This window comes from Lipotes vexillifer, unplaced genomic scaffold, assembly GCF_000442215.2.
Source record: "Lipotes vexillifer unplaced genomic scaffold, Lipotes_vexillifer_v1.1 scaffold1562, whole genome shotgun sequence".
Taxonomy (NCBI): domain Eukaryota; kingdom Metazoa; phylum Chordata; class Mammalia; order Artiodactyla; family Lipotidae; genus Lipotes; species Lipotes vexillifer.
In genome coordinates, this window is record NW_006771471.1 from 1,564,828 (window position 1) to 1,581,322 (window position 16,495).

The following is a 16,495-nucleotide window of genomic DNA, read 5'->3' on the forward strand; positions in this document are numbered from 1 at the left end:
TCAATTGTATTATGTAGATGCATGCTTTTATAGAATTTTTATTTCATTTCCTGCCTATTTTAGAAAAGGAGATTCTCATTTATTTATTTATGTCTGCATTTTTAAATCATTGACTTTATTGTATTTATACACTTATTTCTCTCAGATCAAACCCTTTGTTTCTAAAAGACAGCAGCTTTAACAAAGAGTTGAATAGTCCCAGACAATTTGTGGTATGCTATTCTTTAGTAGAATGTTGAGCAGGTAAATTGTTTCAAAACTGTTTTTGTGTTAACTTTGTGCTCTTCATTTATGCTGGTCTTTTTCATTTAACTGATGTGTCAAGCCTTGGCTACACTGCCTCTATATATTAAATAATTGTATTTTTACAAAAAATGTTTTATTTTTTGGACTTACTAAGACCTTTTGGTCAATGATAGTAATAGCCAATGGTTAGTCATTTAATATGCACTTACCAACATGGGTGCAGTGAAAACTTTACAGATGGGCTTCCCTGGTGGCGCAGTGCTTGAGAGTCCGCCTGCCGATGCAGGAGACGCGGGTTCGTGCCCCGTTTCGGGAGGATCCCACATGCCGCGGAGCGGCTGGGCCCGTGAGCCATGGCCGCTGAGCCTGCGCGTCCGGAGCCTGTGCTCCGCAAATGGGAGAGGCCACAACAGTGAGAGGCCCGCATAACGCAAGAAAAAAAAAAAAACTTTACAGATATTTTTTATGTGGTCCAGTGTGAACATAGGACCGTATGTTGCATTTTTATTTATACCCCAATACACAGAATAAATTATGCAGTGCTTTCCTTCCATACAGTTATAAAGGTTGTATACCTCCCTGCACACTACATTAAAGGACTATCTTAATGTTTTTTGAAAGAACTTTTTTAAACAATTGCAGACTTACAGAACAGTTGAAAGTTGAATATCAAGATTTTTTTCCCCAAAACATATATGAGAACAAGTTGCTTACCTGATGCTTCATTACTCCCAAATACGTTAATACCTGTTCCTACTAAAAGACATCTGGCTACATCACTACAGCTATTCAAGTCAGAATTAATACATTACTATTATTTCTACTAATACAGACACCATTCAAATGTTACTCCAATAATGTCCCTTATGACAAAAGGATCCAGTGCAGATTCATGCATTGCATTTAATCATCATGCTTCTTTAGTTTCTTTCAATTTAGATCAGTTCTCCAGTCATTCCTTGGCTTTCATAACCTTGACATTTTTAAACATCATAGTTATTTTGTAGAAGTTCCCTCAGTTTGGGTTCGTCTGATGTTTTCTTGGGCTGAGACTCAGGATATGCATCTTTGGCAGAAATATCACAGAGGTGATGCTGCGTTCTCATTGCATTCTATCAGGTGGCATCTTTTGATTCATCCCATTACTGATGATGTTCACTTGATTAGGGTGCTGTCTGTTAAGCTTCTCTACTGTTAAGTTACTCTTTTTGTTTTCCTCTTTGTAATTAATTCATATTTTATGTGTGGGAGGAGGATACTTTGAAACTAAGTATATTTATTAGGCTTTCAACTTATTCATTGATTTATTTATATCAACATGGACTCATGTTTTACAGTTTTATTCAGTGCATTATAATCTGCTAATATCTTGTTTAAGATTCAGATTGTCTCCTTTTTGGCTAATGGGAGCACATTCAAGATGGCTTCTGTGTCTTTTTAGATGTCCTCCTCATTCATTGAGTACTCCCTTGCTTAAGGGATAACAAGATATTTCAGGCTCATCATGTACTTTCCCTGCCCCAGTCCTGGAGTCATCCGTTTCTCCAAGGAAGACTGGTTCTTTTCAATAGAAATAATATTTAGAAGACATGATCTGAGCTATAGGTATATTCATTGCTATTAGACTGTCACTATTAGGTGTCACTTTTCCTAGGCCCTCTCAGTGGACATACATGTATATATATTTTGTCATGCATTTCTTTTTAAAATTTTATTTATTTATTTATTTATTTTTGGCTGTGTTGGGTCTTCATTGCAGTGCACAGGCTTTTCATTGTGGTGGCTTCTCTTGTTGCAGAGCACGGGCTCTAGGTGCGTGGGCTTCAGTAACTGTGGCATGCAGGCTCAGTAGTTGTGGCTTATAGGCTCCAGAGCTCAGGCTCAGTAGTTGTGGTGCACGGGCTTAGTTGCTCCGCGGCATGTGGGATCTTCCTGGACCAGGGCTCGAACCCATGTCCCCTGCATCGGCAGGCGGATTCTTAACCACTGCGCCACCAGGGAAGTCCTGTCATGCATTTGTTCTTTTTTTTTTTTTAACATCTTTATTGGAGTATAATTGCTTTACAATGGTGTGTTAGTTTCTGCTATAAAACAAAGTGAATCAGCTATACATATACATATATCCCCATATCCCCTGCTTCTTGCGTCTCCCTCCCACCCTCCCTATCCCACCCCTCTAGGTGGTCACAAAGCATCGAGCTGATCTCCCTGTGCTATGTGTCTGCTTCCCACTAGCCATCTAGTTTACATTTGGTAGTGTGTATATGTCTCTCACTTCACTCTCTCACTTCATCCCAGCTTACCCTTCCCCCTCCCCGTGTCCTCAAGTTCATTCTCTACGTCTGCGTCTTTAGTCCTGTCCTGCACCTAGGTTTGTCAAAACCATCTTTTTTTTTTTAGATTCCATATATGTATGTTAGCATATGGTATTTGTTTTTCTCTTTCTGACTCACTTCGCTCTGTATATCATGCATTTCTTAATCTCTGTATGTTGAAAACCATGAGTTCACACCAGTATGTCTAGTTCTAATCCAATACCAAAGAGTTCATTCCGCACATTTGTAATTCCTTTCTCTGACAGTGAGAAACCTGTCTTCTATTATCTTTAATGCTTTTTATTCTTTGGTCAGTCTCCTTAAAAGCAACCATTTTCCATCTTTCTCACATAACTGCTTCTCTCTCCTGCTGGGGCTCTGACTCCCCTTCTGGGCTGCCCCTGGCCCCACAGGGATACTCCTTACCTTGCTCAGGCTCACACAGCCCCCCCAGGGCTGCCCTCCTCAGCCCATGTGAACACCGTCCTCAGCCTGCTGTGCTCTGACACCCCATACCCGGCTGACCCTCTGCTTGCATTTCCATCTCCCCAGGCTCTGACACACTGTTCTGGGTCACCAAATGTGTGAATGGTCCCCTCGCTACTCTCAAACTGACACCTGTGGCTGGACCGCCCCCCACACTCTTCTTAATTTCCCTGGATTCGGACACCTCACTTGGGCAGCACCGCACACAGATACCCTCCTTACTCTACCTGGGCCCCTCCTCCCCACGCCAGGCCGGCCACTGAGCAGAGACCCCTTTTGGGTTCTATATTCCCCATGTGATCCGTCCTCCTCAGCCCCTTCAGGCTCTGATTCCTCATGCCAGGCAGCTCTCCCACTCACCCTCCTTACCCTGACTGGCCCCAGCACCCAGCTCCGGCACACTACTGCTTCCCGCCCGCCCCCTGCCCAGCTCCTGGCACAGATACCCATTGTGGTGGACTCCACATAATGGCTTACACCTGAGTTGTTCAGTAAGGGAAGGGACAAGGGGAAAGGTCCAAAGGGTTATTATTAAATTCTTATCATAAAGTTGTGCCCTGAAGTGTTTTATTCAGAGCATCACTTTGCTAATTATAATAATGAAAATCAGAGCAAAAAGTAGAATTTGACAAACAAAAATCACTTCATTAGGATTTTAAAAAAAATACATGAGTTTACTTATATGTCCTGAACTACCTCCATTGATTAATTACTTTAAGATCAAACAAGAGATCAAGAGACTAAAAGTTCCATGTCTACTCCAGGTGATAGATAGCATGCTGTTAACTATCAGTTTAATATCATCCTGTCCTGACTGCTTTCTTTTATTTGATTTTGTCATTGAATACAGTAATTTGAGCAGGATGAACCTTTACATATGTTCTTATATAAAGCAAAAAAAATTGTAAATATAATCAAAATGTATAATAATGACCTTAAATAAACATATATTTGTAACTTGATTTTTTTCTCATTTAAATAGAAGAGTCTTCGTTTTGGCTTCCCTTATATGGTAACATGTGCTGCCGATTAGTCGCCCAACCAGCTTGTATGGCTGAGGATGCGTTTGCAGGATTTCTTAATCAGCAGGTTAGAGAACTTTAAATATCCTGCAACAATTATAGCTCTAATTTTGATCTTAATATCCTGGCAGTTGTTTGGCATTCTGATATTGTGAAATATTTTTTTTAAATAAAGTCTTCTCTTAAATGACAGTTTTCTCCTTGTTAGACATCAAATGTGGGGGGGAGGGTGCAGCTGGGAGTGAGAAGGTAGGGAAGGGGAGGGGTCTGATGCAGTTTTGATGGCTAAGGGGCTACCTCTTCCAGGTTCCTCTGCTTCATTAATAGCAGTAACAGGATAATCAGTACCAGAGGACTCCTTGTGGAAACTGATGAGGACTGCTCAACACCTTTCACATGAAGGCCTTTCTGGCAGACAGCTTTTGGCACAGTTTAGGCCTCTGGGCTTCCAAAGTTGCCTCTGTGCCACCTACTCCTAATTTATTTATAACCATAGTTATTTGTATTCAGTAAATGATTAATTATGGGCTTCAATGAATCAATAGCTTTTTTAAAAAGATTCCATTAAGAGGAAAGAAAATTTGCATTCTTACAGGGACGTCAACATTTTCCAGTGTTCTGAGAACAGTAAGGGAATATTTTGAATATTCAATTATTTTGAATGTTCAGTTATTTTTATACTTTTCCTGAGTCATTACGTGAATTGCTGTGGAATTCCAATCACTAATTTTTAATAGACTAGCTTCTCTAAAACTGCATTGATTTATGATTTTATGTATATAAAAGTTATGTGATAATTATTACCTCTATTTTGCTTAATGCTTTTGAGAATTCCACACCTTTCTTCTCTGATACAAACTTACTTTTTTACTTTGGGCTATTGACTTTTTGTATAGTAAATTAATGGGTAACTATCACATTAAAACATTTCAAAAAACTAACTTTGCTAATTCAAGTATTTTGTTGAATTTAGAGTTAAGATGATAAATAATGATTTAAAGTTGAGAGTTTCTTGATTTTTCTTTTTCAGCAAATGGTAGAAGGTCTGATTAGTTGGAGAAGGTTGTATTGTGTTTTAAGAGGGGGTAAACTCTATTGTTTTTACACTCCAGAAGAAATCGAAGGTACAGTGGAACCAGCTTTGGTAGTGTCCATTAACAAGGTAAATAAAATGCTATTTTGAAAATAAAGGTATAACATTTTATGAAGTTTGTTCTTTTCTATTACAATTCACACTGTTGTCATCTTATTTACAAAAAGGGAAGGACTGCTAAAACTAGGTTAGTTCGTAAAGATATTCTTATTTTTCTTTCCATTTATAGAGCTTATCTGGTAAAGGAAATACTATATATTTCCTACGAAAACATAGTAATTGGAATCTATACTAGCAAATAGATTTTAAAGCAGAGAATGTAACTCCACATTAACACATTATTTAAATTTTTTAGGAATTTATTTAATTAAGAGATTATAAAAACATAATTTGTTAGCTCATGTTAACGATGATGCTCTTTCTAGTTAATACTTAAATGAACCCATAAAAAGAAATTCCTGAGTATACTTTCTGATTTCTTATGGGGCTAATGGGCAGTTGTTCAACCTTCTGCCAGAACAAGAAAGCCTCACATTCTGTTTAGAATACCACATACACATAAATATACTGGTTTGATACAAAGGAAATTATAAAATTTTAGTTAGAAAGTTTTCACCCAAAAATCTGTAGGAAAAGTTTTCAGTCTAAGGCAGGCTTATTTATCTCACAATCTTAAATTTGTTTTCATCTATCATCCAAGTCTAGTGTTTATTAGAGGGTTTTCCCCCCTCTTTTTATAGCATTCCTACTCTAGACTTAAAATGGCATTTCTAGAGTAGAATGTCATGTTTTCTGCCTATGGACTGCAATTAATCGTTTTAGTTTTTTTACTTTGCTTACCTTCCAAGTGGTTGAAGTGAAGTATATGATAAAATATGAGCCATCACATCTGTTAACTGTAAGATACATGTTCTACTTGCCTTTAAGTTATCTTTTGAGGAAAAATGTAAAGTTATATGTCCTGAAAAAACATGTAGATACTGGTCTGCTAGTGTATAAGGATTTAGTTAATTTCTGTGATCTTTGCAATAGTAACATTTGATCTGTTTCTATCCTGCTTTTAGAAATGACACTACTTTTTACTCAAAGGAAATCCTTCAGTGAGACCTTTTTGCTATGTAATTAAGTCCACTTAATTTGTCTGTTTTGTGTATAAGAAAGATTAGTGTTGCTCTTAAATAATATACCTCAGTATTATAACATAGTGAATTTATTTTCATTTAGAAAATTAGGTTAATGAAAGTATAATTTTATTATTGGAAAATTGATACAATTTTTTCATTGTTTTGTTTTGTTTATGCAGTGTTCATTCCCCCCCATAGTCTTTTGAAAATTTCAAATGTACAGAAAAGTTGAAAGAATAGAAAAGTAAAACCTGATACCCATCACCTAGATTCTTCAGCTATTAACATTTTGCCACATTTGCTTTCCCTCTAGATAGTTAAAAAAAATTTTTTTCCGAACCACTTGAAAGTAAGCAGCATACAGCATAACATTTCTTTCCTAGAATATGTCAGCATGTTTCTCCTGAAAACAAGGACATTTCTTTCATAACCATAATATTATTATCACACTCAATAAATTTATTGTTGATAAAATAATATTATCTAAGATACAAAGCAAATTGCCCCAGTTATTCCCAAAATATTCTTTCTGATTTTTATTTTTTGTTTTATCCAAGACCTCATCAAGGGTCACAGATTGCATCTGATCACTATGTCTTTTGTTTCCCTTTTACCTAAATTGTGCCCTTCTCTTGCCTTTTTTTTTTTTTTAATTGCACTAACATTTTTGAAAAGTCCAAGCAAGTCCCCAAATCTGTTTTTGACTAATTGTTTCGCTAGATTCATGTTAAGTGTTTTTGGCTGGAGTTCTACATAGATGATTTTGTCTAACCTTACTTTCACTAGGTAGTAAAAATGGAATCCTACCAATTTTTTTCTTACATGATGCACAATGGAATATGGATAGCTATAAACCAAATTAAAATGTAATCTAAGCAAATGATATTTTAAAAGTCTGATTTGAAAACAGTCTTCAAAGTATTCATTTTACCTATCTCAGCCCTTTAAGGGAGGCAGAGCATGTAGGTCAGCCCTGATTTACAGGTATCTTATTTCTGTTTTACAAGTGACAAAACATACTCAGAGATCAGATAGAACTTGTTTAGCTAGTAAGTAAAATTATATGGCTTACTCTTTCCTAATGGGTAGAAAAAAATAGATAAAAATTCATGGATTGTTTTTCTGTTTCTTCATAGACATACTGCAAGACAAGGTTTGGAAGGCAAAATTAGACTTTTCCCTATCTCCATATCCACTTTGAATCAGTTTTGAAAGTAAAAAGTAACTCTGAAATGAAGTTCTGAGTCCAAAGCCAAGTTACCTACCTGTAGGCAATGACTTAGGCATGTATTGAATCTTTACCATTTAAATTTAAGAGGACAGTTATAATAGAACTCCTCTGTTATTGTAGTCAGTGCATCTGTATTTTCTTATTTGATGACAAGAGTCTAATTCCAGAAAAGTAGTTAACAGGATCTACATGGCCTGACTAAATCGACCTTTTTCAATTGACTCATTTTTCCTTGTGGTAATAAAGGTGATGGCCTGGCAACCGATGGGTTTCTGTAGTCAATTAACTCCATTATTAAGATGACTGAAATCAGTGTACCTAGAAATCCCAGTGGTGGCTCCACTATTGAGCTTTACAAATTCACAGGAAAATGGTTTGTCTAGTAATTTGTATAGACTCGACCTTAGACTTGGCGGGACAGCGTGGGCTGTATTTGACCCTGAGGACTGATGACGTAAATATCGCTTCCATCAAATATGACTTTTGTCTAAACTACCAAAAAGAATTTTAATATTAAACCATGAGGTAAGGTTAAGGTTGGGAAGAATAATATAATTTAGTTGCTTATCTCAAAGATTAAACTGATGACAAAGTGTTACATTCTGTAGCTTTGTGATATTTCCGTCTTAATTTTCTCCAGTGCCGATTCCAGCACTGATTCCTGCCCTTTCTCTTTAGAAACTTTTCCCTTTGCATTTCCTACTTCTTTTTTTAAAAAATTTTTATTGGAGTATAGTTGATTCACAATGTTGTGTTAGTTTCTGCTGTACAGCAAAGTGAGTCAGTTATACATATACATATATCCACTCTTTTTAGATTCTTTTCCCATATAGGTCATTACAGAGTATTGAGTAGAGTCACCTGTGCTATACAGTACGTCCTTATTTGTTATCTGTTTTATATATAGTAGTGTGTATATGTCAATCCCAATCTCTCAATTTATTCCTCCCCCTCTTTCATCCCTGGTAACCATAAGATTGTTTTCTACCTCTGTGACTCTATTTCTGTTTTGTAAATGAGTTCATTTGTACCATTTTTTAAGATTCCACATATAAGCGGTATCATGATATTTGTCTTTCTCTGTCTGACTTACTTCACTTAGTATGATAACCTCTAGGTCCATCCATGTTGCTGCAAATAGCATTATTTCATTCTTTTTTATGGCTGAGTAATATTCCATTGTATATATGTACCACATCTTCTTTATCCATTCAAATGTCAATGGACATTTAGGTTGCTTCTGTGTCCTGCCTATTGTAAATAGTGCTACAGTGAACATTGCGGTGCATGTATCTTTTCGAATTATGGTTTTCTCTGGGTATATGCCCAGGAGTGGGATTGCTGGATCATATGGTAGCTCTGTTTTTAGTTTTTTTAAGGAACCTCCATACCATTCTGCATAGTGGTTGTACCAATTTATATTCCCACCAACAGTGTAGAAGGGTTCCCTTTTCTCCACACCCTCTCCAGCATTTACTGTCAGTAAATGTTTTTGATGTTGGCCATTCTGACCATTGTGAGATGATACCTCATTGTAGTTTTGATGTACATTTCTCTAATAGTGATGTTGAGCATCTTTTCATCTTTTTTGGCCATCTTTGTCTTTGGAGAAATGTCTATTTAGATCTTCTGCCCATTTTTTGATTGGATTGGTTTTTTTTTTTTTTGTTATTGAGCTGCATGAGCTATTTGTATATTTTGGAGATTAATACTTTGTCAGTCACGTTGTTTGCAAATATTTTCTCCCATTCTGTAGGTTGTCTTTTTGTTTATGGTTTCCTTTGCTGTGCAAAAGCTTTTAAGTTTCATTAGGTCCCATTCGTTTATTTTTATTTTCATTACTCTAGGAGGCTGTTCAAAAAAGATCTTGCTTTGATTTATGTCAGAGAGTGTTCTGTCTGTGTTTTCCTCTAAGAGTTTTATAGTATCTAGCCTTACATTTAGGTCTTTAATCCGTTTTGAGTTTATTTTTGTGTATGGTTTAGGGAGTGTTCTAATTTCATTCTTTTACATGTAGCTGTCCAGTTTTCCCAGCACCACTTATTGAAGAGCCTTTCCTTTCACCATTGTATATCCTTGCCTGCTTTGTCATAGATTAGTTGACCATAGGTGTGTGGGTTTATCTCTGGACTTTCTATCCTGTTCCATTGCTGTATATTTCTGGTTTGGGGCCAGTGCCATGCTGTTTTGATGACTGTAGCTTTGTAGTATAGTCTGAAGTCAGGGAACCTGATTCCTCCAGCTCCATTTTTATTTCTCAAGATTTCTTTGGCTAGTCAGGGCCTTTTGTGTTTCCATACAAATTGTACAATTTTTTGGTTCTAATTCTGTGAAAAATGCCATTGGTAATTTGATAGGGATTACACTGAATCTGTAGATTGCTTTGGGTAGTATAGTCATTTTGATAATGTTGATTCTTCCAATCCAAGAACATGGTATATTGTCCATCTGTTTGTGTCATCTTTGATTTCTTTCATCAGTATCTTATAGTTTTCTGAGTACAGGTCTTTTGCCTCCTTAGGTAGGTTTATTCTGGTATTTTATTCTTTTTGATGCAGTGGTCATTGGGATTGTTTCCTTATTTCTCTTTCTGATCTTTCATTGTTAGTGTATAGGAATGCAAGAGATTTTTGTGTGTTAATTTTATGTCCTGCAACTTTACCACATTCATTGATGAGCTCTAGTAGTTTTCTGGTAGCATCTTTAGGATTTTCTATGTAGAGTATCATGTCATCTGCAAACTGTGACAGTCTTAACTCTTCTTTTCCAATTTGGATTCCTTTTATTTCTTTTTCTTCTCTTATTGCCATGGTTAGAACTTCCAAAAGTGTGTTGGATAAAAGTGGCGAGCGTGGACATCCTTGTCTTGTTCGTGATCTTAGAGGAAATGCTTTCAATTTTTCTCTGTTGAGGGTGATGTTTGCTGTGGGTTTGTCATATATGGCCCTTATTATGTTGAGGTAGGTTCCCTCTATGCCCACTTTCTGGAGAGCTTTTTTTAATCATAAATGGGTGTTGAATTTTGTCAAAATCTTTTTTCCACATCTATCGAGATGATCATATGGTATTCTTCAATTTGTTAATGTGGTGTATCACATTGATTGATTTGTATATATTGAAGAATCCTTGCATCCCTCAGATAAATCCCACTTGATCATAGTGTGTGCTCCTTTTAATGTGTTGTTGGAGCATTTCCTACTTTTATCTCAGGTTTCCTTTGAGCCCTTCCATTGACCTGGAAACTTCACTCTTAATAGTAAACGCCACTGGTCTCATTATTTAACTATGTCAAACACCATCTCAGTCAAGAAATCTATTTGTTACTTCTAAAAACATGACTGTTATCTAATTATATCTTGTATTAAAGTAATTTTTACTTATTTTTCTCAGCTTATAAGATTATTCAAATTTATAGAAAAGTTGAAAAAAATACTACAGTGAACACTTGTATACCACCCAGATTTAACCGTTAACATTTTGTCATACTTGCATTATCTATTTTTCTTTTTTTGAGAAGGGTTTAAGCACTTTATATTTTATTTAATTTTTTAATCAGCTGTTATGGTGGTATGGTTTACATAAAATAAAATTCACCAGTTTTAAGGGTACAGTTTGATAACTTTTACAAATAATATACAGTTGTGTAATCATTACTATAATCATTATTGGGTTATAGTTTTTTAAATCTCTTTTAGGAGAACATTAAGTCTACTCTCTTAGAAAATGTCACTTATTCAACAGTGTTATCAACTATAGTCACCATGTTTACATTAGATCTTTGGACCTTATTTATCTTATAGCTGAAAGTTTTGTTTTGTTTAGCTGCAAGTTTATAAAGTCTCTTATCTATATTTTTTGCTGAGCCATTTGAACATAAGTCTCCAACATTGATAATTCATCCCTGAATACTTCAACATCTTCCTTTTAAAAATAGGAGCCTCTCAAATTATATAAATTTATATATATATATATATAAAATTATGTATATGTGTGTATATATATATATATAATTACAATACCATTATCACAGCTAAGCAAATTAACAGTAATTCTCTTATATCATCTAATATCCAGTCCATAGTCAAGTTTCCCCGTTGTCTCCAAAATGTCCTTTTAGCTCTTGTTTTTGATCTAGGACTATTCAAAGCTTGTGCATCCTTTGTACTTCTTCTAAACTGTAAATTAGGTCTAGGGACTTGATTAAATTCATTTTAAACATTATTATGAGAATATTTCATGGATAATAACAAATACTTTATGAAGAATTCTGTTCAGAGGCATATGATGTCAAGTGTCTTACTATTGGCAACGCCAGGTTTAATGACTTGGTTAAGGTGGTTACCACTAGCTCTCTCCACTATAAAGGTAAATTTTTGTCTTTACAGTTAGCAAGTAGTCAATGAGGTGATGCTTAGACACAGTGTGACTATCTTTATTGTCCAGCAATCTTTCACATAATGGTTTTAGTGAACTGATTGCCCTTACCTGAATCGGTCATTACATTGGAGATTGCACATGTTTTTCTACTACTGTCCTTCCTTCTGTATGTGTTAGCTGGCATTCTTTTGTAAAGGACTTTTTCTTATCAACTAGGAATGAATTACAGTCTTTCCTGAAAAGGCTGGGTAAATGTTTAATGTTAATGACCAATTTTCAGAGTAAGGAGTTGTGTTATTACATGTTGACATTGTATTGTTATTGGCAATATGTATTGGAGTGGAGTTACCCCCTGCATAAGGAGCACATGAGTGTCGTTTCTGTTGTCCCACACCACCTCCAATATTATGATAAACTCATAGATTTTAATCTATTCAATCTACTCAGTGTTTTAAATTACTTGGTTTTTAAATATAAGGTAGATGTTTTAATTATTTTGCTTACTTTGTAAATTTCTAAGGGACATGTACTATTAGAGTATTCTTAAATAAAGGGGATCATTGATAAATGCCAACTTGGTTGGATAGTGTTTTTGTTTCAGTTTTTAGTGTATTTCCAGTGCTGGGTCTCTAAGATCTTTTTATGCTTAATGATGTTAAATATTAAATACAAAGTTTCTTTCTTTTGGTTGTCTTTCTCCTCTCATGATTTAGAAAATAATAATTTTGCTTAATGCTGCTTTAAAAATTATGTGAAAACATGAATTTTACAGTTGCTAAGGTATATAAATAATAGTTCTGCTATTTTGATCACAGGATCTGTTCTCTGACTATAATTCTTGTCCTTCTAAATGGCATTTCCTGTAAGGCTAAGTCAGTTCATTAATTTTCAGAGGGAGCCATCTGTGGAAATAGTCACATTAAGGAAAGAAAAGCCTAAAAGCTATCCCCCTCCTCTTTTCAATCCAAATTTGAAAGGATGATTTACTTCAAAGTGATTGCTTCAACTTCAAAAAACTTCCCTATGAATGTTGTTGAGCTAGACATTCTCAATAAGGGGTACTTAACTGGAGCCACTGAATCTCCTATACGTTGTAGAAAGCATTTTATTAGCCAAAGTTTTATCCATTGCCAGTGGGGTGGGGAGTGGAATGGAAAAGAAATGTGAGTCTTTGAGATCAATAGTCTTTTCTTGATCTAAATAGTATGCATCACTTCATTTTAATGAATAATAAAATCTGTACCAAACAAGTCAATAACACTAGTTGGTGTGATAGTCCTTTGTTAAATTGTCTTGAAATTGTTTTTAACCATTACATTTATAATGGACCCTAGCAAGTAAAATTACCATGAAGCATATGGGATTTTCTTCATATTATGTTAGTCCTCTTAATGCATGTATCACCTATTCAGATTGTCCCTTATTAAATACAGCAAAAAGAATTTTTTAAGCAGTCTTTTCCTTTAAGAGTTTACATCTGATTTTATTGACATAAATTGAAAATAATTATATCACTAATACTAATCAGACCTAATGCCTGGTTTAATTTATGGTTATGCTTTATATACTTCAAACATTCCTTGTCATATATTGTAGAAGGTATGCTTTCTTTGTCATTAGAATACATATAAGGTCTAAAGCTTGTGTTTAGCCATCAACAATTTTGTCTTCATCCCTGATTAACAAGATTTTAGACCCAGACGCCTTTCAAAGAACTCATTTATCTTTACAACATGTTTGTGAGGAAGGTGTGAGTGAAATATTGTCTCTGCATTATGGATAAGAAAGCAGGCTCTTAGTTTTTTGTACTTGTATTTTATTTTTTAATTGTTTTTTTGAAAAATTTCAAGATAATCTATAGAAAGAATAGTATAAATGAACCCATCTGTACCCTCACACATTTCCTCCACCGTTGGATTATTTTGAAGCAGATCCTAGCAATCATATCATTTTACTTGTAAATATTACAACTGCCGTACTTAAAATTTATAGCCTTACATAAAGTCAATATATCATCAAAAATCCAGACAGTGTTCAAATGTCTCAGTCTTGTAATTTTTTAAACAACTTTTTGAGTCAGGATCCAAATAAGGACCATACATTGCATTGATTGATTAGTTCTCTTAAATCTCTTAGTCTGTTGGCTTTTATTCTACCCCCCTCTTTCTCTCGCTCTCTCTTTCCCCGACACATATACACACACAATTACACATAATTTGTTTGTTGAAGAAATTTGGTCATTTATCCTACAGAGTTTTTCAGAGTCTAGAATTTGCTGATTGCATCTTCAAGTTGTCTTTTTTCTTCTATTTCTGTATATCAGATTTAGGTTTGTTTGTTGGTTGGTTAGTAAGGATATGTCTTAGTACTTTTATCAGGAGGCGTATAATAACGTCTGGGTCTTCCACTCCTGTTAACATCCACTGATGAACATTGCTTAGATTCTTTATTTCATTAGGGATTGCAAACTGCTGCTATTTTAACATTCTTTCTTCATTTATTAGCTGGGACACCTCTACTTCATCAGCTGTTAGGTTGAAGGACAGTTTTTACAAGAAACCCAAGATAAAGGTTTGATTCTTTGCATTTATATACTAGTTACCAAATCTATGAGGCGGTTCCCTAGCATCCTTCAGAGGTGACCAATGAGTTAGTTTTTAAATATCATTATGAATTTGTGGATTTAAAGACTTTTCATGCATCAGTCCATTACCATTGTAATTCTTATTGATGTTCAGATTGTCCCATCCTTGGCTACTGGAAGCCTCTTCAAGTTTACTTTTGAGTCCTTTTGGTACAACCCTAGTAATCTTTGATTTATAGTAGGACAAGGTGTTCCAGGCTCATCCTATATATTTCCTGGCCCAGGCTGGGGATAAGCCATTTCTCTAAAGAGTTCTGATTACTTTTAGTAGGAAAGAGTATTTAGAAACTATAATCCGGGTATGTAGTAGACATTTTTAAAGTCATATAGTCAAAAGTAAAGTAGGAAACAATTTATAAATCTAGTTCTGATCTGGTAATTTTCCATTACTACAGAAATGGAGAGGTTGAAGTACAGTTTTAATTCAAAAATAATGAAAAACCTAAAAGAAACTTTCCGTTGACTTCAGAGTTAATTATATTTTGTTACAAAATTGACTTCTCAGATTGTACTTTTCTTGACTTCACTTGGCCTTCTCGGGGTAACCATTGTCTCATGCAGTGGGAAGTTGTAGTTCAATATGTGCCGATTGACAAAAGTAGAGCCAGCCAAGGATGAAAATTTCATCGTGAATAATCTCAAATCTATCTACGTATCGATAGGAGTTGATTTTAAAGCCTCCCAAATCAACTAAAAAGGTTTGGAATTAGCAGAAGCAAAACAAGAAACTGACCTCGCAGAGAACGCTTATTTCAGAACATGTTTCCTCATCTATAAATTAAAGAGAGGATTACCTCTAGGATCTGAGTCTATCAATGTAAAACTTTTTAGCATTATCTGAGTTATTCTTTTGTTATTCATTTATTCATTAAATATTTTTCAATCACTCAGTGGGTACCAGGCAGTATTTTAGTTGGTGTAAATAATGGGGGCAAGAATACCAAGTTGCTTGCTTTCATACCCTGCTGAGAGGAGATACCTATCTATACATTGTGTGAGCCCATAATGATAACAGTCCTAAAATTCATCTTGTGTTTTCTACTCCATTCCTTGTTTGGGAAGTGAAGTCCTGAGCACTATTATTGATACTTTGCCCACAGTGAAAAAAAAAATTGCACGAACTTTCTGACATTATCAGAAACTTTGTTTACTCACTTTTTCTTTGACATGCAGTTTTTTTGGTTGAAAAAATTTCCCATTAGTTAAATTATTTTGGATGATAAAATATAGAGGTTAATTCAGATGATCTGTGTTTCATTTGCACCTTTTAAAAACCTCTCGTGTTGTAAAAATTTAGCGGTATTTATGCTTACCAGAGTTAACGGAGTGTACAGTATTTATATACTATTGTATTATTTTCTATTAGAAGGATATAAATGACCCAGTTTGTCAGATTTTCTACATAGCTATTTTTGTTTGACATGGTATCCTGGTATTATTAATAATTGTACCTATTCATCTGTAAAAATTTCAACTTATTTAAAAGTTGAATCCATTTTAATTCTATATACAAAAAGTAGTCAGAAATTTGTATTAAAATGGATTTGGGTGGAGGGAATCACAATTTCAGCAACAAGAATACTTCATATTTTATCATTCAGGTTTTTCTTTTTTTAATACAGCAATAGAGGGTTGTCCCCCCAGCCCTCCTTCTCTGAGTCAGCTTTCATTTAGTCTGAAAGAAGCATATCAAAGATTCTTCTGAGCGCTTAAGTCATTCTCTGCTAGTGATAATAAACTTTATATTTAAAGAGGTTGATTACATGTTTTCAGGCTCCAAAGATGCCATTTAGGCAGCATTTTTAAATACTGTATAAGTAATTACTTTAGAAAGTTAATTCACAAAGTTTATTACCAAGGAGTATAAAGTATACGGGAGTATAAAAAGACCCTATTATGGTAAAACTACAGTGTTGGCCATAAGTGTTAACAATCCTCTGAAGACACTCGCATTCCT

The 16,495-nt window shown here is 34.9% G+C and overlaps 1 protein-coding gene across 1 annotated transcript in view; it reads left to right on the forward strand.

Annotated features, from left to right (window-relative positions):
* RTKN2 (rhotekin 2) overlaps window positions 1–16,495 on the forward strand; it is a 77,383-nt gene that overhangs the window by 53,580 nt on the left and 7,308 nt on the right. The window contains exons 8-9 of the mRNA XM_007446807.1: window positions 4,030–4,136; window positions 5,100–5,231. Coding sequence (XP_007446869.1) covers window positions 4,030–4,136; window positions 5,100–5,231 — 239 coding nt within the window. The remainder of the gene's footprint in view (window positions 1–4,029; window positions 4,137–5,099; window positions 5,232–16,495) is intronic.